The following is a 23,027-nucleotide window of genomic DNA, read 5'->3' as shown; positions in this document are numbered from 1 at the left end:
AGCAATGTGGCGTTGTAGCAATGTGGTATTGTAGCAATTGAGAATGTGATTGCTTGAAGGACAAGTATAATTTACTATAGCAATGCAACACTGTAGCAATTGAGAATATTGTTGCTCGGAGGAAGACTCTGATGCTAGAATGTTATAACTGTGTAGCTACTGTAGCGTATTGTAGCAATGATGTTACTATAGCACTACAAGAAAAAAGCCTAACAACAACGATTTTTCACCGTTGTTGTAGCCCATTTTGAACTGTTGTTAAAGGCTATGTTGTTAAAAGGGGTGCCCAAAGACAACAGTTTTTAACCGTTGTCTTCGAAGGCAAAGACAACATTTTTACAACGGTGAAAAACTGTTATCTTTTCCTTCAAAAACAACAGTTTTTCACTGTTGTCTTTGAGCGTCTACCTTTAACAACAGGATATTCAACAACAGTTTTAAACTATCTACGACAACGGTGAAAAACCGTTGTCTTTTTTAGATAAAAAATAAAAAAAATTAATACACAATTTTCTAATATTATAAATCATTCAAAATATTAAATTTCAAAATAAAATTTAATATACAATTTTCTAACATTCAAAAATAATATCTATAACATTTTGAAGAAATTTCATAAGTAACCAACAAAATGATAACACTATTAAAACAAAGGTAGAACAATATAACACGAGATTTTCTACTTAGATGTCGGTGAAGAGGAGGGACTGCAGCTCCTAGTGCTTCTTAATTTGTTAAAGTCTCTCCATTTTTTTGGCTTGTCGGCATTCTTCCCAGTACTCTTGAGGACACCTATTCGAATAAAGATATATATTACAAATTAGAAACTAAACTGTACGCGTGATTCTAATTGCACTGCATAAATGTTACATAACCATAAAACCATTTGATCTAGTCATCTAACAGAAGTGCAAAAAGCGTTATCTATGTAATATAAATGGTAACCTCTTGAAACAATATGGTGGCTCTTAAAGTCATGAACATGTGGGTTTCACCAACTATAGTAGGAATGGCTGCAGTAATTACCTGAAACAACATAAATCGTTAGTTTTGAAGGCCGAGTAGAGAGAGGTCATGCAACTTTTAGAAATCAATGAAACATAATCTTAAAGAATAACATTATAGCAGGATAAAGATGCCAAAAAGAGCAGTAGATTGAAACTAAAAAAACCACCAAAGAGTCTTTAATATGTACAAAACACCTTTTAGCTTCATGTTGAATACAAAGTGAACATAATCGAATGAATCGAGATGCAAATATTGCAAATGTAAGTTAGAAAAAAAAAACTAAGAAATGATAAAGTAATTGTAATTTAATGTTCACAGATTGTAAAAATAACTTCACCTTGCTTGGTGGCTGAGGAGGGAATGGAGTATATAGTTTCTTCTCCTTAGCCTTTACTTTCCTTTGAACATTCTTCCTTGATAGTGATCTGCAAAATTATATTAATTGTCAAGATGCATGCTATAAAATTGTTCAAACAATCACTTTTTACAGATAGTTTATCTGTAAAAAGAACTAAACTCCAATAATAAAGCTAACTTAACATAGCAATTGGTACTGAAAGAATTTCTTCTATAAAAGAGCTAAACTCCAACAATAAAACTGTTGGTGCAACATCCCTCAGGTCAAGGTTGACCTGGTTGACCAAGCTGAGTCTTGGTTTGAGTTTAGATGTTTGACAATAAGAAATTGATCGAAGATGAGTCAAGTAGGTCAAGGTTGACCGGATGCTTGACTGGGAAGTCCTAACTGGGATGTTAGGTAGAATGAAAGTCCTGGTGAGTGAAGCCAGGCAGAAGGAAAGTCCTAGTGAGTGAAGCTAGGCAGATGGAAAACCCTAGTGAGTGAAGCTAGGTGAAAGTCCTGGTGAGTGAAGCCAGGTGAAAGACCTAGTGAGTGAAGCTAGGCAGATGGAAAACCCTAGTGAGTGAAGCTAGGTGAAAGTCCTGGTGAGTGAAGCCATGTGAAAGACCTAGTGAGTGAAGCTAGGCAGATGGAAAACCCTAGTGAGTGAAGCTAGGTGAAAGTCCTGGTGAGTGAAGCCAGGCAAGGAAAAATCCAGATGGATCAAGGATGATCGGACATCTGGTGTTGGGAAGTCCAAGTAGGTCAAAGGATTGACTGGATACTTGGCACGAGGAAATACAGATAGGTCAAAGGGATTGACCAGACATCTGAATAGAAAAGTCCAAGTAGGTCAAGGGAGTGACCAGATACTTGGCATGACGAGAAAAGTCCAAGTGGGTCAAAGGAATTGACCGGACACTTGGTGGGAAGTCCTGGCAGGTCAAGGGAGTGACCAGATGCTAGGCATGATGTACCAACAGGTCAAGGATGACCGGATGTTGGTTTGGGAGTCTTGGAACTTGGTTTTGGGCAAAAACCAAGTGCTGGATCGATCAGGGGATCGATCCAGGAGCTGGATCGATCAGTGGATCGATCCAGGATTTTCCCAGCGAACAGAAAGCCTCTGGATCGATCCGTGGATCGATCCAGATGTCCCAATCGATCAGTGGATCGATTGGGACGCGGCTGCTTCGCGCGATAAGCGCTGGATCGATCCGTGGATCGATCCAGGCGTTTTTCCTAGAGCACAGAGGCGCTCTGGATCGATCCGTGGATCGATCCAAAGCCTCCCCGATCGATTGGGAACATTTGAATCGATCGGGTTCCGACCGTTGGCGTCGATTTAAGCTGCAGGCGTGCGATGGCTGCGGCAGCTCTTCTCCGATTCACTCCAGATCTCTCGCCAGCTCCTCCACAGCACTCACAAAGCTCAGATCGCCAGTTCTTGAAGGATCTTGGAAGTTCTCCAAGTCAAGAGGCGGATCAAAGCCAAGAAGGGAAGCTAGGGTTAGGGTTTATACTCATTGTAAGCTTGTAAGCTTGTATTTCTTGTATCCTTTCCCTCTCTTCTTGTATTGAGTCTTGTAGGGCTTCTCCGCCCTTGGTAGTTACCATAAAGGAGAGTTTTATTAGTGGAGGGTGTGTGTGTTGGTGTGGATCCTTGGATTAGTCACCTCTTGTGAGGTGGATACCAAGTAAACCAACCGTGTTAGCGTTGTGTGATTGTTTCTTTGTATTTCCACTGCACATCTTTGAAGAAACAAGCAACGCCGAGCAACGAGCGAACGCGACGAGCTATTCACCCCCCCCCCCTCTAGCTACTTTTGGTCCTAACAAGTGGTATCAGAGCGAGGTTGCTCTTCACCGGAATCATCGCCGGAAGGGTCAAGCAAATCAAGAAAAGCTAGAGGGTGAAGAAGTTGGAGCAAATTCTTCAAGTTCAAGACTTTATCAAGCTCAACTTCAAGATGCAATTCCAAGATGGGCTTGGATTTGACACAAGGGTGGCTCCACCATACACTTCTACGAGTTTCGATTCTTGGAAATCAAGAATCGAAAATTTTCTTATGATGGAGATAGAGCAATGGTTTGCTCTAATGGAAGGCTTCAAGGCTCCAAGAAATTCAAAGGGCAAAGTTCTAAAGAAAAGCAAATGGAGCCCGGAGCAAGTCCAAAGGTGCGAGGCCAATGACAAAGTGACCAAGCTTTTGGTAAATTTATTGCCAAGCACCATCCTTTGCAAAATTGGAGAGTTTGAAGATGCAAAGGAGCTATGGAGCAAATTGGCCAAGCTTCATGAAGAGATCCTCTCCACTGTACAAGATCATGAAGAATCCAGAGAGGGTGACTCTTTGGAGCAAGACCAAGAGGAGGACTCCGAGGTTGAGAGATGCTCAACCTCCGAAGAAGAGGAAATCCAAGAAGCTTCATCCTCAAGGGAATGCAACGAAGGGAACAAGGAGGGAGCATACTCCTTGTTTCATGTTCAAGATGATGAAGCCTCCACCTCTAGGATTGAGGGGGAGCAATCCTTGGTGACGCCGGATCAAGAAGAAGGAGAAGCTTCTACATCCGGGTCAAGAGATGAAGAGGAGGAAGAAGATTCTACCTCCACAAGTCAAGAAAAATCAAATGGAGGAGAATCAAGGTCCGATCAAGAGGAAGCTTCTACCTCCAGATCCAAAGGAAAAGATGCCACCCCTACAAGCAAAGGTATAAATATTTCAATTAATAATAAAAATCATATTATATGCTTTGAGTGTAGGGAACATGGGCACTACAAGAGCAAGTGCCCTAAATTGGCCAAGAAGAAGGGCCAAGTGGCACAAAAAGGTAAGGTGAAGCCCAAGGAGACCATCCCCGGAACAAAGAAGAGCAAGGAGCACATTGTGTGTTTCTCTTGCAATCAAAAGGGGCATTATCGGAGTCAATGCCCTAAGGGGAAGAAGATGGTCAAGGCTCAAGGAGGAAGCTCAAGTCAAGGGGGAGCCTCTAAGGTAAAAAGGAAGGTAACTTTTATTGAGCCTACTCCTTTACATTATGGTAAAAAGCATGATAGTTCTAAGTTTTATCATTTTAATGCAATTTACCATAAGAATAGGAAGCATGAGGGCTTTAAGGAAAAGCATGTGGCCCTACATGCCAAGACTACTACACCTAAGGTTAGGGATGTAGGTAAAAATCTAGGCAATAATTCTAAGGATTTTAGATACAAGCCTAGAAACAAAAATGCTCATGGATCAAGACCTAAGGACTTAATGATAGAAAATCAAGTCTTAAGGTCAAGACTTGATAAAATGGAAAAGACCCTAAAAAGGATGAAAAATATCCTATTAGGGCAAAATGAGCATAACTTAGGGTTAGGAAAATCAAAGCCATCCAATAGCAATAGAGTCTTGGGATACAAACCAAAGGCTAAGAAGGATGTGCCTAGTTATCATAGGGTTCCATATAGCTATGGAACAAACCCTAAGTCTAGAGGTCAAGTCCAAGATACAAGGGAAGATATCCCTAGAAGTATCTTTGCAACCAAAGTGACTAAGACTTCTAAGAAGTCTAAGAAAGTCACTAACAAGGACACAAGAGAGGCTATCCCTAGAGTTGACCTAGAAAATGTGACCAAGGCCTCTAAGAAGCTCAACAAGGTCACTAGGAAGGTATCTAGGGAAGTTATCCCTAGTGAGTACCTAGAGCATCCAAGGAGCACCAATAGGTGTTGGGTTCCTAGGAGCATCTTCTCTACCCCATAGATGGGTTAGAGAGTGTCAACTCCGATTAGAAGGGTAGTTAACCCAACTTTGAGGAAATTGACACTCAAGGAGCATTTTCAAGGTTTTTGTTAACCTTTGAAAATGAAATGGAATTATTATTTACTCCTTGAAAGAGTAAAATGTGCCTAATGGTGGAAAATTGATTTTATCTTAAAAAAAAAAAAGGGCATAAATTGGGAAAACCTAGAGAAATACCAAGTTGGGATTTTGGTATTCTCTTAGAAATTTTAAGGCACTCCGGGCCTTGATTTGAGTGCTACTCTTGTGGAAAAATGAAATATGCCAACATTTGAGGATATGCTTAATTTCGACTGGCATAAATTAATCAAGGGAATTAGAAATGCCAATTTAGGCTTTGGCATTTTCTTGAAGCACTTTAGGGCAATCTAGGTTTAAGTTGTAAGTTTAGCTAAGGTTTTAAGGATACTTAGATAGTTAATCTAGGTATATTTCATTTATGCTAAATCTTGCCATGATTGTTTGCCCATTATATGTCATGACATCATGTCTAGTTTTGCATTCATGTTTTGTTATGAAAAATCCAAAAATACCATGTCATGACATTCATACATCATGTAGTTATAGGAATCTTTCTTTTGAAAGTTATTTTATTTTGATGTATGCCATAACATTATCATGCATTAGTTTATTTCCTTGTAATTAAGGACAAATGACGTTTAACAACACTTATTAACAAGTGACATCCTAGGTGGATGTCTAATATCTTTAAAATGCCTAGATAGACATGCATGATCCCCAGATTAGGGCAAAACCAAAATCTACATCTCGCAAAGACTATAAGGTGACTTGTATGTGCTTTAGTGCACATTAGATACAAGTGAGATGTTAGGAAGATGAACAAAACTCAAGATGTTGATTTAGTGCATTCTTTTGAGTTTTAGATTCATCAAAATACATAGTTATGTGTTTTCCCATCATTGGGAAAGCTAATGTACAAGTCATGTGCATTATGCCCAAGGAACATGATGGGATATTGGTTTTGAAAATGTTTTTAAAATGTTTTTGGAAAACCTTGGTGAAGACTATCTTTTGATAGTAATCACCATTGAATAGTTAGACACAAACTTGAAGAAAACACTAAAGTTTTTGCAAGTTTTCAAGTTTGTGTCAATCTTTGAAAATATGAAGTATTTTCATAGAAAACTATTTTTCCATGATTAAGTATGCCCTAAATAATGTCTACACGAAATTTCATGATTTTTGGATTTTTGTAGAATTTTCTAGGGGTTTCTGAAGTTGACTGAATTTGAAATTCAGCAACTATCAGAGCTCCGATCGATCCATGAATCGATTAGAGTGCTCGAATCGATCAGTGGATCGATTCAGAAGGCAATTCTCCCGCGAGCAGAAGCTCGCTGGATCGATCAGCCGATCGATCCAGGTAGTCTGAATCGATCAGTGGATCGATTCAGAAAGGTTCAATCGATTGGATCCCAACTCCAATCGATCCAAGTTGCTGATTTTGGCTGGGAAGGCCTGATTTCAGCATATTTGAACCTCTTTGAGTCTAGGTAACCATTCCAAACTCCTAAAATACATTTGTATACATACAAAGGGTGTTTTCATGTGAAAACAAGGATGGATTGGTTAAGGAAGGCTTCATTGAAGTTTAGGTTGAGGTTTGTTTCAAATTTTGAGTATTTGAACCTCAAAACTTCTAAATTTGGGTTTCCTAAAGGTTTAGGGATTCCAAGTCATTGTTGGTGCAATGACAGAAGTTACCACCATGTCTTTAGGGGGAGGGACTCCTTAAAGACATGAAAAATTATTTTTCATGAACCTTGGAAGGTGGTTAACCTTCTTTAAAGAAAATGCTCATGTATGAGCTTTTGAACTTGAAATGGGGAGTGGATATCCTCATTATTTCAAGTGGGAACTCACGTGGTTAGAAAATGCTCAAGGTTGAGTATTTGTCTACAATGAGGGAGAAGTTACGGATAAATGAAGGGTATGGGACCTTCTTTATCGTGTTGATCACAACGAGTGATGTTGTGAACAACGATGAGCAACTCTTCAGGGGGAGAGTCGTCAACAAATGGATTTGTTGATGTGTATCCAAAATAGGGGCATGAGTTGATGTATGCCCAAAGATGGGTTGATGTGTGCCAATAGGGGGAGAATGAAAGGACCTGTGAATGGGTGTAAGTTAGGCTTTCATTACCTAGAGGAAGTGTGCCCTCTTAGGGGGAGAATGAAGAGCTTAATTTATGTGTTCATTACCTAGTGGCATGAAGATTGAGGCTATAGGATTAGCCTAACTTACATGTGGTATTGTAAGTGTTATTGTGGTATTGTCAAACATCAAAAAGGGGGAGATTGTTGGTGCAACATCCCTCAGGTCAAGGTTGACCTGGTTGACCAAGCTGAGTCTTGGTTTGAGTTTAGATGTTTGACAATAAGAAATTGATCGAAGATGAGTCAAGTAGGTCAAGGTTGACCGGATGCTTGACTGGGAAGTCCTAACTGGGATGTTAGGTAGAATGAAAGTCCTGGTGAGTGAAGCCAGGCAGAAGGAAAGTCCTAGTGAGTGAAGCTAGGCAGATGGAAAACCCTAGTGAGTGAAGCTAGGTGAAAGTCCTGGTGAGTGAAGCCAGGTGAAAGACCTAGTGAGTGAAGCTAGGCAGATGGAAAACCCTAGTGAGTGAAGCTAGGTGAAAGTCCTGGTGAGTGAAGCCAGGTGAAAGACCTAGTGAGTGAAGCTAGGCAGATGGAAAACCCTAGTGAGTGAAGCTAGGTGAAAGTCCTGGTGAGTGAAGCCAGGCAAGGGAAAATCCAGATGGATCAAGGATGATCGGACATCTGGTGTTGGGAAGTCCAAGTAGGTCAAAGGATTGACTGGATACTTGGCACGAGGAAATACAGATAGGTCAAAGGGATTGACCAGACATCTGAATAGAAAAGTCCAAGTAGGTCAAGGGAGTGACCAGATACTTGGCATGACGAGAAAAGTCCAAGTGGGTCAAAGGAATTGACCGGACACTTGGTGGGAAGTCCTGGCAGGTCAAGGGAGTGACCAGATGCTAGGCATGATGTACCAACAGGTCAAGGATGACCGGATGTTGGTTTGGGAGTCTTGGAACTTGGTTTTGGGCAAAAACCAAGTGCTGGATCGATCAGGGGATCGATCCAGGAGCTGGATCGATCAGTGGATCGATCCAGGCTTTTCCCAGCGAACAGAAAGCCTCTGGATCGATCCGTGGATCGATCCAGATGTCCCAATCGATCAGTGGATCGATTGGGACGCGGCTGCTTCGCGCGATAAGTGCTGGATCGATCCGTGGATCGATCCAAGCGTTTTTCCTAGAGCACAGAGGCGCTCTGGATCGATCCGTGGATCGATCCAAAGCCTCCCCGATCGATTGGGAACATTTGAATCAATCGGGTTTCGACCGTTGGCGTCGATTTAAGCTGCAGGCGTGCGATGGCTGCGGCAGCTCTTCTCCGATTCACTCCAGATCTCTCGCCAGCTCCTCCACAGCACTCACAAAGCTCAGATCGCCAGTTCTTGAAGGATCTTGGAAGTTCTCCAAGTCAAGAGGCAGATCAAAGCCAAGAAGGGAAGCTAGGGTTAGGGTTTATACTCATTGTAAGCTTGTAAGCTTGTATTTCTTGTATCCTTTCCCTCTCTTCTTGTATTGAGTCTTGTAGGGCTTCTCCGCCCTTGGTAGTTACCATAAAGGAGAGTTTTATTAGTGGAGGGTGTGTGTGTTGGTGTGGATCCTTGGATTAGTCACCTCTTGTGAGGTGGATACCAAGTAAACCAACCGTGTTAGCGTTGTGTGATTGTTTCTTTGCATTTCCGCTGCACATCTTTGAAGAAACAAGCAACGCCGAGCAACGAGCGAACGCGACGAGCTATTCCCCCCCCCCCCCCCCCCTCTAGCTACTTTTGGTCCTAACAAAAACTAGCATACATGGCAATTGGTATAGAAAGAATTATAGAAAAACTAAATCTCCAACATGTTGCATTAAATACTAAAGGAAGTTTTCTATTGGATCATAATTAACTTTAGAAGGAAGAACCACATAATTTTATATCTGCTACTAAAACAGCTAAAAGTGAGGTTGATGATTCTATCAATACCAACATTCTAATTGGTGCAAAGGAAAGATAAGTAAAACAACTAACAATTAACTCTCAATAGTAGAAAGAACAAACATTCTTCCTCCAAAAGCAAGCATACATTCACACTAACCACTTCTCATTAACACAAACCTTTAATGGCACTTTTGGATGTCAGTGTCATCCTTTCGCATTTATATCCTTATGAACAAATTTCTTTTACGACCTAAGCTAACAGTTAAAGGATAAGCATAAAGACAATGGAAAAGTTGTGAGAACGGCTCGCTTCTAGTCATTCTCCAAAAATCAAAAGCTTGAAACTGTAAAATCATGAGCTATAATGATCAAACTTTTCGCAGCCTAAAACAAAATGGGATAATTAATTGTCTATGTGCCCTAATCAACAAAAGATGGATGAAGAAGGAAGACATTTGAGCGAGTACCTCGAACACCTAGGACTCTCAGTTTCCTTAATTCAGACCCAACTGTGACAAGGGAAGTAGAAACCTGCAGGTGAAGATCTCCATACTGTGCGATTTAGACAGTGAGAACATCACCGACATACTTGAGACGGTCCACCAAGCTTTGGAGCTGAGCGAGATCAGAGACCTGAACCAAAGTCTACAAGAACAAGCATAGCAGCTAAGCTACTACACAACCATTCAATTAAAGCCCAAGAAAATACTACAGAACATCATCCCAGTATATCACTTCAATCCAATTGAATCAATTTACAGGACGCAATTATCACCAAAAGATCTATTTGCAAAGTACATGTAGCATAATTTGGATTAAAAGATTGGAATTTGACTGATACCTGAGGCAGATCTTGAGAAGCATCCAAAGCCGACTGGATCTGAAGCACGTCGGACTGGGAAAGGGGCTTGGAGATGGGCACGTCCTGCACAATGGCGGAAACCCTCCCTTTGGTCTCAAAGGTGAGAAAGGGGGCAGGGTTGCGGGAGCCGGTGGGGAGCTTCTTGACGAGCTTGATCTGGATGGCGGCGGTCTCATCGCGGGCCTGTTCCTGGATGGTGAGGGCGCTGCGGAGGGCGCGGTGGAGGAGGGAGGCGTCCACTGCGAAGGCGATCCGGCCGGCGTTCTGGCTGGAGATGCGATAGTGGCGGAAGAGGACGTCCTTGTCGAACTGGGCGACGGACTGGACTCCACCGCCGCCGAGGAGGTTGTGGAGGAACATGGCGTGGTCGGGTGTGAGGTAGACATGGCAGATCCGGCCGAGCTTGTCGAGAGCGGGGAGGAAACCTGCAAACGTCGTGCAAATGCAGTGTTTACGGAAATGCAAGAGAGAGATCTCTACGGAGAAGACTTACTCAAATGAAGAGGAGATTGCGGTGACGGTGAGATCGGCAGGAGAAGAGGAGGAATGGGGGAAAAAACATGAGATTGTTTAGATTTATAAGTGTAGGTTATTAAATAAATAAACTCCCACCTTTATGATTCAACAACATTCAATAGACAACAGTTTAATCAAACTATTGTATATTATCACATAAGCAACACTAAAAGACAATAGTTTTTTTAAAACCGTTGTCTTTGACACACATTAGACAACAGTTTTTTGAAAAATTATTGTTATTTAAAAAACATTATGGTGAACAACAACAGTTTTCAATAAAACTGTTGTTAAATGGAAAAAAGACAACAATTTCTTGAAAAACTGTTGTCTATTAGGTGTGGTTAAATCCAAAATTTCTTGTAGTGTAGCATTTACTGTACCATGGTTATTGTAACGCTCGAGAATGGATTGCTTGGGAGAACAATGGTTATTGTAGCACGTACTATAGCGCCTCGAGAATGGATTGCTTGGGAGAATAATTTATCTTGTGGAGCAAGGTACTGTAGCATCCGAGAATATCATTGCTTGGGAGAAGACTCTAGCAACTATATAGATGCTCGGGAATAAATCCATATACCATCAGTATCATTGCCTATATATATCAACTAAAAGAATATATATTTCTTGATATGTTACTTTTGATGAGTCTTTCTTTCTTTTACAGTTGTTTCCTCGGACATTCTTTCAGATAATCAAGGCACCTTTCTGATTTCTTCTAATAAATATACTAGAATTCTCATATATTGCAATAAGACATACTTAAAGTCCAAGTGAGGGAGGAATTTTGGGCTCATCTCCATCTCTACCAATTCTTGCAGACTCTGTTAGAGTGTATACTAAAAGCCTAGCTTTTGGTATAAACATTTATCTAGAAATAAGAATCACATTGGTCAAATATCTACATTTATGATAAATGTAGTTGTTCAATTAATTTATATTGTAGATAACATGGTGTGTTGTGTCACACACAAAAGATCATATTATCAGTTCTTTATAAATTATAAACAGTTGCTCACGACTAAGATGGAAAGGAACAAACCATTGGAATAGTCGTAGTGTAATTAGGTATTAGTTTATCTTGACTAATAAATTACACTAATACACTCTAAGTGTATTGAGTAGGATCATTTTAGGTAAGTTCTTTTTATACTGACTTGATAAAAGAACTAGACCTTAGTTATTATGGAAGTGTGTGCTCTTGATCCTAATATAATAACAAGCACATATATTCGATATTTATTTATATAATTTATCAATGGGTGAGATTTAGTTCGATAAATCAATAAGCCCGATAAGTTGGGAAATTATATCACTTATAGTGTGTGTTGTTGATTATAGAAGGAATTTGTGTCCTAGTAATCTAGGTTGAGAATGACCCCAAGAGGAGCTCATAAGGATTGTCATGTTAAACCCTGCAGATGGACTTAGTCCGACATGACAATAAGGTTGAGTGATACTACTCTTGGACTAAGATATTAATTAAGTGAGTTGTCAGTAACTCATTTAATTAGTGGACATTCATTATCTTAAACACAGGGAGACTAACACACTCATAATAAGAAGGAGCCCAAAATGTAATTTGGGATTGGTGCGGTAGTTCAATAATAGTTCTTTAGTGGAATGCATTATTATTGATGAAATTAAGTTATGTGTTCGGGGCGAACATGGGATGCTTAATTTCATCGGGAGACCAAAACCAATTTCTCCTCTCTATCCCTATTGTAGCCTCTTATTAATAAAGTATTATACCCACCTATACTCACCTTTATACCCATCCTAAGGTGGTCGACCAAGCAAGCTTGGAACCCAAATTTGGGTCGCCCAAGCAAATAGGATAAGCCAAGTTGTGTGGTCGGCCCTAGCTTGAATCCAAGCTTGGTGTGACCGGCCACATTAAATTAAAAAGGATTTTATTTTTTAAATCTTTCTTATGTGGATACTATGGTTTTAAAAGAGAGTTTAAAATTTAAATCTTTCCTTTTATAACTTTCTACAAAAGATTAAGTGAAAGGTTTGATATCTTTCCTTATTTGTAGTTAAAAGGAAGATTTTAATTTTTGATAAAACTTTCCTTTTATGAAACTATCCTCATAATTTTAAAAGAGAGTTTTAAAATTAAATCTTTCCTTTTATAGTTTCTACAAAAGATTAAGAAAAGATTTGATATCTTTCCTTATTTGTAGATTGAAAGGAAGATTTTAATTTTTGATAAATTTTTGATAAAACTTTCCTATGAAACCATGTTCATGATTTTAAAAGAGAGTTTTAAAATTAAATTTTTCTTATTATAGTTTCTACAAAAATTAAGAAAAGATTTGATATCTTTCCTTATTTGTAGATTGAGAGGAAGATTTTAATTTTAAAAATAACTTTCCTTTTTGAAAATCATCCACATGTTTTAATAGAGATATTTTAATTTATAAAATTTCTTTTTATAACTAATGAAGGTAAAAATTAATAGAGAAATTTTTATTTTAAAAATTTCCGGAAATAAATTAGGAAGTTTTAATTCTTGTGATTAAAATTTTCCTTGCTTGGAGAATTAGAGGTGGCCGGCCACTTTAATAAAAGAAAAGGAAATTGTTTTTTATCAATTAAATTTTCCTTTTTATGGCAAAGAAAATAAGGAAGTTTTTATTAAAACTTTCCTTATTTGCCAAGACCAAGAATTATAAAAGAAATGGAGGGGGTGCCTTCACAAAGGGAACTCTCTTCTATTCCTCTCCTCTCTTCCTTGGTGTGGCCGGCCCTCTTATTCTCCCTTTTCCTTTTTCTTTCTTCTCCTTGGCCGAACCTCATCATCTCTTGGAGCTTGGAAGGTGGCCGGATCTTGCTAGGAGAAGAAGGAGGAAAAGGAGGTTTTATTTCCAGCATCCCTTGGAGCTTGGTGGTGGTGGCCAAGACTTGCTATCTCTTGGAGAAATTTGCTTGGCCAAAACTTGGAAGAAGGAAGAAGAAGGGCTTGGGTGGTTCTTGTCTTGGAAGATCGTCGTCCACATGACGTCCGAGATAAGAAGAGGAATACGGTAGAAGATCAAGAGGTTGTTGCATACAAAGAAAGGTATAACTAGTAATTATTTTCCACATCATATTAGTTTTTCTTTGTATGAATTCCAAACACAAGAGGCTAGAGATTCTAGATGTTCGGATTTGTTTCGAATTTGTGTTTTTTTTATTTTTCGATCTTGTGATTTGATTGTTCTTTTTGGTTAAACCTAGAGCTATATAAGGAAATTAAATATTGAATTTCGTTAAGAGGCTTTGTCGAGGCAGTGGTGGATGTTCCCATACCCAAGAAGGCCAAGTGTCTCACCATGTTTAACCTGGGAGTCGATTTTCAAAATAAATATTTAATTGAATTTGTAACATAGGTGGATTTGGATCTATAATGTTAAATATCATTTGCGATCCAAGTCTAAACCTCTAAGAACAGATAAGTTAAATTTGGAATCAATAATGGTAAGTTCCGTTTACAATTCCGAATTTAATTTCTAAAGAATACAATAGGTTGTTAGGAAAGGTTTAAGACTTGTACAAAATTTTTGTACAAGAGAACCGGTACAATATTCCTAGGACCAACCAACAGGTTGACTAGCCTCACAACCCACCAGGTCTTTATGCCAGTTGCCAGGTTCGCAAACCTAACTGGACTTCTGTCGGTTATCTACCAGACTTCCTGTCAGATATTAGGTCGACTCGTTGATCTATCTAGACTTCGCACCAACTATCCAGTCTCGTAGACCTAGCTGGATTTCAGCCCGGTGTCTGGTCTTCTAGACTCATCAATTCCTACACACTTGGTAAAGTACTTAAATCACAAATACACATAACTTAATTCATTTGTCATTTATCAAAACATGAGTTAGATCATTAGTGCAAATCACACCAATAATTTACAGACACGATTAGAAGAGTTGTGGAGATACCTTTTATGGGTAGACTCTCAATCTAGAGATTAAGTGACCATTTAAATTTTGGATTGTCATTTTTTTATTGTGGATATTTGAGTATCTAAAATGATGAGAATTGATCACTAGAAATTAGATTGAACATATGACTAGTATATCTGATTAAATATATTTACTGTAACAAATTTACCTATAGGGTATAATTTTTTTAGTTGGTACAATATAGACATGTAATGTTGAACTATGATGGATATATTTAATTCGTTGAAAGTGGGTATTAAAAGTTGAATGTTTTTTTTTTATTTTATCATTAATGAAAATTATAAAGGAGGAAGAGGATTTAAAATTAGTGAATATTCTGAGATGGGATATTGTGATATTACGAGAACATACAAAAGGAGTTGTGTCAAGAAGTTAAAAAAAAAAAATCTGACCGAGGGGCTGAGGGAAACAAAGTTGGAAGAGGTGTTAGGGATTTTATCTATATTTATGGTAAATTTAAGTATTTAATTTCCTAAACTTCTGAGGTTGAAAATAAAAAAAGTCCGAATTATATTCGCCGAATAAACCATCGCGAATCGGATAAATTGAAGGTTCTCACTTGGTCTTCTTCCCCATTTTTCCTCTCTCCTCCTCCTCCTCCTCCTCCTCGATCTCCCCTTTCCAAGTTTCCCTTGTTCCCTTCTCCCTCTCTCCCTCTTCCCGCACCTCCCCGATCCTCTCCAGTCCCCATGGAGGACCATCACCTGATCTCTCTCGCATCGCGCTCGGCCGAGGAGGTAACGCCAGATCCGACTCTCCCCTAATCCCTTTCTCCCATTTCTTTTGCTTCTTTCTTTGGTGATTTGTTCGATTTACCCTGGGATTTGTTTCTTTTTTTTATTGTGCCGTGTAGGTCATGGTTGCGAAGGGAAAGGGGATCGGTGATTCGGTCGGATCGGGGGAGGATTGCGGTGTCTGCGCTATTTGCTTGGAAAAGATTGCTCTGCAGGAGAGGGCGCTTGTAAAAGGTTGCGAACACGCTTACTGGTTTGTCTGCAACTTTGTAGCGTTCATAAATGTTGTTGGATCCAGCCTTTTTTATCTGTGTCCTTGGACTTGATTTATAGAAGATTATTCATATAGAAGTTGCATGTTCTAGGTTTTAGGAGAGCCAGTGGTTTTGGCTGCTTGCTTCCGTGTTTGCTTCTTCAGTATAACAATTACAAGATCCTGAAATAATTCATGTGAATCTTGAATCTTATCTTTCCATTGAGCTCAACCATGTTATTTATCTGTTCCTAACTCCTTATTTTTGCAAAGGTAGATTTTGGGAAATTATTACTGAAAGTTGCATATCATTTGGAACCTTGTAATTCTCTATTGTTGGTCTTAATTTCATTTTCGTTCCTGTAAAGATTAGAAATTTTTTATTGATCGGCTGTGGCTTTCTTGAGCCAGCATAAAGGTCATTCAATATGTAAAATTTAACTATGATTTTGATAATTAATATTATGTCCTAAAATCCTTCATGGTTGCACCAACTTCAGTACGGTAAGAAAGTTGCATAGCTATTGCTGGTGGAAAGAGTACTAAGAAGAGAATTGTAGTGATTGGGGAGAAATCATTGGTATATGATTGGAAAACAAACAAAATAAATAGGAACCCAAGTATAGGCCTTAGCACTTTGGTCCCTTTTTTAGTATGGTAAAATCTGACAATAGAATATTTATCCTCTCTCTCTCTCTCTCTCTCCTGCTTAGTAGTAATAATTTCCATCACAGCAAATGGCTACTCAAAGTTGTTAGTGCTGTAGGCTATCATCAATCAAGAACTAGTTTTTCCTTTTATAGTCAGATCAACAAGTAAGGAGATCTATTTGATTTTCAGGAGTTTTTGAAGATAAAATATGGAAAATTTTCTATCAGGAAGGAATAGTAGTGGATGAATGTTTGTGAGATGTGACAGTCCTAGTCTTAATCTTGTATCGTGGAGCTTATTAAGAATACTAGGCTTTTAGATATTTTTCTTTTCTGTTATGATTCTCATGATTGACTTCTGATTTAGCTGAGAAGCTGAGCTGAGAGACCGGACACAATGATTTATTCATATTGTATTTGTGATATGAAACTGCTAGCAGCCCCCTCCTATCTCTTTATCAAAGGAAATTCAGGTTAAATTGGAAGCACTGGTGGTTTCTATCTGATATTGGTATTCAAACATTCAATAGATGGAGTGGCTACATAGCCATACTTGCTCGCACAACTTGCAGAGTTACTTCATAAATAGATTAAGAAATCATTCACACTGTTCTCATCACCTAAATATCCATCTCTGATTATGAATGCCCATTTTATACATTTTATATCAGAGTTACTAGAAAGGAAAAAAAAATCCTGACATTTCAACTGCATCTTGTACATGTCATGCTATATTTGTTACCATCGTTTTATGAATGAGAATCCAATGCGCAATAATCACATTATTTTTTTGACCCCTGTTTCTGATTATGCAGCCGTTAACTGAATGGAATGAAATAAACTATCTATGTGAAATTCTGATTATGCATCTGTTGCTAATAGAATGATAGCATCAATATTTGCTCTGGGCAGTGTGACTTGCATTTTGAGATGGGCAACATACAATGAAAGGCACACTTGTCCTCAGTGTAAGAACCCGTTTGAGTTTCTGAATGTTCATCGCTCACTCGATGGCTGGTTAGTTGTCATATTTTCATCTGTGGTTTTATCTTAAATTATAAAATTGCATATTATTGAATATATAGCCTTGTTTTTGTTTTAATTTGATTTGGTTGTGCAGCATTCAGGATTACATGTTTGAGGAGAGTGTTTGTCTCCTACTAAGGGCCCATTGGTTTGTACCTTCAATTGTAAATACTCCAGAAGTAGAGCCTCAGGAAGAGGGTTACGATTTGTTGGAAGAATTTCTTCAAAATGAAGTCAACCAAGAACTGGATGATATTGAACTAGATGAAAGCTATTACATTAGTAGGGCGAGTATTCGTATTGGGAATAGGAGATGGGGAGGCAATGGCTATGTGAGCACCGGAAGGAAAGAAGCACGTCCAGTCGTTCGACAATGTCATGATGATGCAGCAGATGCTGGTCCATCTCATGGCCTGAAGAAGGAAGTCGTCTCTAAAGACCCCACAGGTAGACGGGCAAAACGAGCAATGAAACGAGAGGCTGCTGATAAGGCAGCCGCAGCTAAGCACCAGCTGCATCTACAAAGGTTTGGCCGTGCGAGCACTTCCTCTTGAAATGTCAAGTAGTTACTTTTTCATGGCTGTGTTGAAATAATCCAGCAGCACTTGTATAGTACTCTTAACTTCCTTATCAGGAAGTTGGATCAGCTGTGATCCAGTAGGATTGTTTTTTTTAAATCTAGATATTCAGCTCTTTATGACTAATCCTGGCCTAGTAAATAATTTAATTAAACTTTCTCATGTCAATTAAATAACCATCAATAGCACTGGTTGAATGCTAATGATTCAAGATCTGGAGGTTCTTGCTGGATCCATGTAGGAAATTTAGACGAGAAAAAAACATTTTATAGTTTCTTAAGCTGTAATTTCATTTAGATTTTATTGTTAACAACTGGTGTTTAATCTCCTCAAGTTCTTTCCCCATTTTTTTTTTTAACTTTTACATCCTTTCAAAAAAAAAAAAAATACTCAGTTCATTACCCTTTTTGTGTTGCTCAGTCTTTCGTTTTGTAAATTATTTATAATATAAAAACTTCTTTTTTGGATAAAGTAATAGTAATTTACTATCCTGGTGCGAGTCCATTCCATCTCATAAACATAGTCTTTAGGGTGTTTTGATTCAAGTTATCATGTATAACTTTGATTATGTTATCAGGTGTTTTGATTCAAGTTATCATGTATAACTTTGATTATGTTATCAGGTAATATTTGAAGGTTTTAATTATTAATCTAATTTAATATTTTATTATATTACCTTCAATTATAAAGCCAATTATACTTAACTCTGTTTGGTTCAATCTAGATAATGCAACAAAAATTTATTTATTTGAAAATTTTAATGAATAACCTAATTTAATATTTTACTATAATATTCTCAGTTACAAAATCAATTATACTTAACTCTACGTTTTTTTACTTTTTCTTTTTCACATTTTTCTTTATTTATATATATATTTTTTATTTTTTATTTTATTTTGTTTGTTTTTTTTATGTTTTATTTTTTCCATTTTTTTTAAAGTTTTTTTACTTTTTTTTATTTTTTATTTTTACGTTTTTTTATTTTTTAACGTTTTTTGTTTTTTTTTATTTTTTATTTTTTACGTTTTGTTGTTTTTTTTAATTTTTTATGTTTTTTTAATTTTTTTTCTTTTTTATTTTTTATGTTTTTAACGTTTTTTTTAATTATTTTCTTACTTTTTAATTATTTTTAAATTTTTTACGTTTTTTATTTTTTAAAATTTTTTATTTTTATTTTTCTATTTTTATATTTTTTATTTTTTCCTATTTTTTAAGTTTTTTTTACAATTTTTATTATTTTTTATGGGTTTTTATTTTTTTTTAAAAAAAATAAATTTTATTTTTAAAATTTTCTTTTTTTTTAATACTTTTCTTTTTTGTCACATTTTTCTCTTATCTAAAAGGTTTTTCGATTTCTGGTTGCATGTCCCTTTTGCTGACGTGTCAGACATGAAACATTACTCGGAAATCATCAATTATCTAAATTAAACAAGATTTTTATTAATAAACTTAAATGAATAATCAAGGATATCCAAGATAATCCCTAATCAAACGCACCTCTATTATTGGGTGAGATTCCGCCTTTGGAATTTATCCAATGGACGAATTTGTTGGTCGGTACAAGTATTCAGTTAAAATTGTATTAAACTGAATTAACTAAATCGGACTGAATTAATCCGATGGGCGAATCTGTCCGTGGATGTAAGTATTTTATTAAAATTGAATTACTTAAATTGAATTGATTTAATTTTTTTAATAAATTAAATCGAATTGATTTTTTATAAAAATTAAATTAATCAAATTGAATTTAAAAAAATCGAAACAAATAGATTTTTTTTCTAAAAATTTAGTTTACCTGAATAATTCAGTTCGATTTAAACTTTAGGGTCACAAAATTCCATTCGATTCAAAATTTTGATTTATTCAATTTAATTGCATAAAATAATTTTAAAATCGAATTTGAAGTGAATTAACTGATTTTTTTAAATAAATAAATAAACAAACTTTTAAATCAATCAAATTAAAATTTTAAATTCAGATAATCAGTTTGTCACAGTGTAATATGTAAATCGCTAGGTTGTGATATCTGATTTGACTTTCTTAACTTGCTGACCAAGATTAGACTGTTTTTTTATGGATGCTCATATTCCCATCCAATTATCTAGTTAGCCTCGACCATTCAAATTGGGTTATAGGATTTTGATGACCTTGAGTATATAATACAAGTTTATTACTATAACAACTTATATATTCATGATATATATTTGAAATGCGTGTTCAATTAGCTTAACTATCCAATATTGATTGAATCAATAGAAGATCAGTCATAACTTAAAACACCATTTTCATTTCATCAGATATATAGTTATATACAAAAATAAATACACAAATCACATAAAAAATAAATAGCGTTCATTATCCACGTTAAATATTCAAAACTAAACTCGTCTCAAAGAGGGAACGATCAAGAGTCGAAATGATATAAATCAATTTCAGCATCACAAAAAACCACTTGCAAAATTACTCTGCCAAGGGATTATCCATCTCTAGAAGGATCGTACTAATCTACTAAAAATCTAAAACATAATAAAAAACCTTCCGAAAGGGTCGCCGTGATCTTACTCCTCTGGTCGTGAGTTAGAGAATTGGGAAACAAAATCTCAAGGGTATGTTTGGTTCAAGTTATCATGTATAATCTTGGTTATGTGATTACCTGGTAATCACATAACTAAGGTTATGAGGAATAAAATATAACTAAATATTATTTGATTCAATTTAGGTAATGCAACCAAAACTTATTTATTTGAATGTTTTAATGAATAACCTAATTTAATATTTTACTATATTACTTTTAGTTACAAAACCAACTATACGTAATAATAATAATAATAATAATAATAATAATAATAATATTATTATTATTATTATTATTTAAACTTTATGTTTTTTTACTTTTTTTCTCACGTTTTTCTTAATTTTTATATTTTTTTATTTTGTTTGTTTTTTTATGTTTTTTATTTATTTTTTGTTTTTTTAGTTTATTTATTTTTTAATTTTTTAAGTTTTTTTATTTTTTATTATTATTTTTTTATTTTTTATTTTAATTATTTTTACGTTTTTTATATCTTTTTATGTTTTTTTTACATTTTTTAAAGTTTTTTTTTCTCATTTTTTTAAAAAATATGATTTTTCTATTTTTTTAAAGCCTTTTACAATTTTTAATTTTTTAAAAAAAATTATGTTTTTTTTTTAATTTTTTCCTTTATGTTTTTTTTGCCACATTTTTCTCTAATCCGAGGATATTTTGGGCAAAAAAAATTCGTTAACCCCGGAATCAAGAAAAACCTCAGTTTTCCGAGATTTTCCGATTTTTGGTTGCATGTCCCTTTTGTTGACGTGTCGAGCATGAAACATTACTCGGGAATCATCGATTATCTAAACCAAACAGGATTTTTGTTGATAACCTTCGATGAATAATCAAGGTTATCATGAATAACCCTTAACCAAACGCATCCCAAAAGTTACGTATAAATCTCCTTTCTTTGTGCTCAAATTCAGTGACATCCCTTCTTCGCCTTCAAACTTCCACACCTCTCTAGGTTTCGTGATACCCTGAGAAAACAAACCAGCAAATTGATAAAAGTACTTGAAAAAGGGCAGGAAGATTTGATGCCGACTGATTTGATCACCTTGGTGCCTATTTCGATGTGTAGCTCAGCTCATCGGGATGCTTAATAGTTTTTTCTCAAAACCTACAAGCGCTTGAAGCTGAGACAGGAAGACAACGTATTTACTAACTTATTACTGAACTTGAGCGACAGGGCCGGTCAACTCTTGCAGCATTAAAGCTTAAGCCTTGAGTAGGAAAAATCAAAACAAGTGTAGCGGAAACTAATAACCAGTGAAATGGTGACGGTTGCATGTAAGTCATTCCCTTCCCGTTGGAACTGATGGTAAGGTGCTGATCGAATCCTGAATTGCTCATTGCAGTATAGGTTCAGAGAATAACCTAATGTGCATGTTCTAAGGGCAAATGCAATGAAATACCTTCATATCTCCAGCTTCTCATCTACGGGCCGGGGAGCGGGGGTGTATTTGAGCACCCCCTTGCTCCCGAAAAATTCCATAATTTTGCTGCAGTCCGAGGGGCAACGAGAAAGAAGGAAAACTCCAGCTCCCTTCTTTAAGCACTATCTTCCTTTTTTGTCTTGATCTACCATTGTCTCCATCAATGTATGGTTCACCATCCTCGTAGAAAAGCACCTCCTAAGATCAGTTCAAGAAAATTTATAACGACGTATCAAGTATACAGATAATTAGGCAAGCCCAACTTCGGCCACTCCAAGTGTATTGATACAACTTTAAAAATATTTTTTTAAAAAAAAAAATAGTCAGGATTTCAATTTAGGAATTCAAAATGGATCTAAATTAGACCAACGCCTAAAGTCCAAACTTGGACTCGTTCTCACTGGAACTCTCTCCTCTAGTGACTTATCTTTACTTACCAACTTATAGTATATTGACTAGTTTCTCGACCTACCAGGTCTTCTCACTAGTTGTCAGGTTCATAGACCCAACTGAACTTCGGCCAACTGTCAAGCTCCGCCGACCCAGTTGGACTTCCCGCTAGATATCAGATCTGCCCTTTGACCTATATGGGCTTCGCACCAACTATTGGGTCCTCAGACCTAGTTGGGTTTCATCCTGGTATTAGATCCTCTAGACCCATCAATCCCTGCATGCTCTGTAAATCTATTAGTGTAAGATGCAACAAATAAATAGTAAGTGTTATTGGATAAATAATCTTATTAGATTTTTTAAAAATTAAAAAAAATCGGGATTTAAATGGAATCCGTATGATACATTTTAAGAGGATGGATATATTGGGCTAGGAGAAAACCTATTTGGATTATCCATTTAAATTGGTAATTGATTGATGAAATTAATATAAGGTTAAAATCAATTAACCTAACGTTATAAGTACTAAAACCTAAGTCCTATCTCCTCTCCCTATCCTCATTTGTCGTCTCCTCTCCTCTCCCTCTCGCATCTCTACTCGAAATCATCGGTCGACGCCAGTGCCACGCGGCCGGCGACACCACAACCGTTGTCGTCACAAGGGGGCGATGGTGCCAACCCTCCCATCGCGATGCCCTATCTCACCTTCTCTTCTCCCGATCCACCGCTTACCTCTCCTCATTTACGCCAATCCCACTCTCCCTCCTCCCCTCTTCATAGTCGGTGCACACCACCATCAACTCCTCACGAGGATCAAACACAACCATAACAAGAGCGAAGGACAACCCCTCTCCCGATCTCCTCGCGCCAAGCAAC

At 36.9% G+C, this 23,027-nt stretch overlaps 1 protein-coding gene and 1 pseudogene across 1 annotated transcript; one reads left to right on the top strand and one right to left on the bottom strand.

The window, feature by feature from the left end:
• Positions 1 to 1,193: 1,193 nt before the first annotated feature.
• Positions 1,194 to 10,674, bottom strand: LOC122041075 (annotated as a pseudogene).
• A 4,387-nt stretch (positions 10,675 to 15,061) lies between these two features.
• Positions 15,062 to 17,879, top strand: LOC121972886. The gene is made up of 4 exons (XM_042524508.1): positions 15,062 to 15,249; positions 15,366 to 15,499; positions 17,062 to 17,166; positions 17,270 to 17,879. The coding sequence occupies exons 1-4, from the start codon at positions 15,202 to 15,204 to the stop codon at positions 17,727 to 17,729; spliced, it is 747 nt and encodes a 248-aa protein (XP_042380442.1). The 5' UTR covers positions 15,062 to 15,201; the 3' UTR covers positions 17,730 to 17,879.
• The last annotated feature ends 5,148 nt before the right edge of the window (positions 17,880 to 23,027 follow it).

Source organism: Zingiber officinale, chromosome 1B, assembly GCF_018446385.1.
Source record: "Zingiber officinale cultivar Zhangliang chromosome 1B, Zo_v1.1, whole genome shotgun sequence".
Lineage (NCBI taxonomy): Eukaryota > Viridiplantae > Streptophyta > Magnoliopsida > Zingiberales > Zingiberaceae > Zingiber > Zingiber officinale.
Note: the sequence above shows the minus strand (reverse complement) of the source record. Positions and strands in the feature narration are given on the sequence as shown.

Coding starts and splice junctions, on each gene's coding strand:
- LOC121972886 (XM_042524508.1), top strand. CDS start 15,202: ATGGAGGACCATCACCTGATCTCTCTCGCATCGCGCTCGGCCGAGGAG. Junction 15,500..17,061: donor GGTTGCGAACACGCTTACTG/GTTTGTCTGCAA, acceptor TGCTCTGGGCAG/TGTGACTTGCATTTTGAGAT. Junction 17,167..17,269: donor CATCGCTCACTCGATGGCTG/GTTAGTTGTCAT, acceptor TTGGTTGTGCAG/CATTCAGGATTACATGTTTG.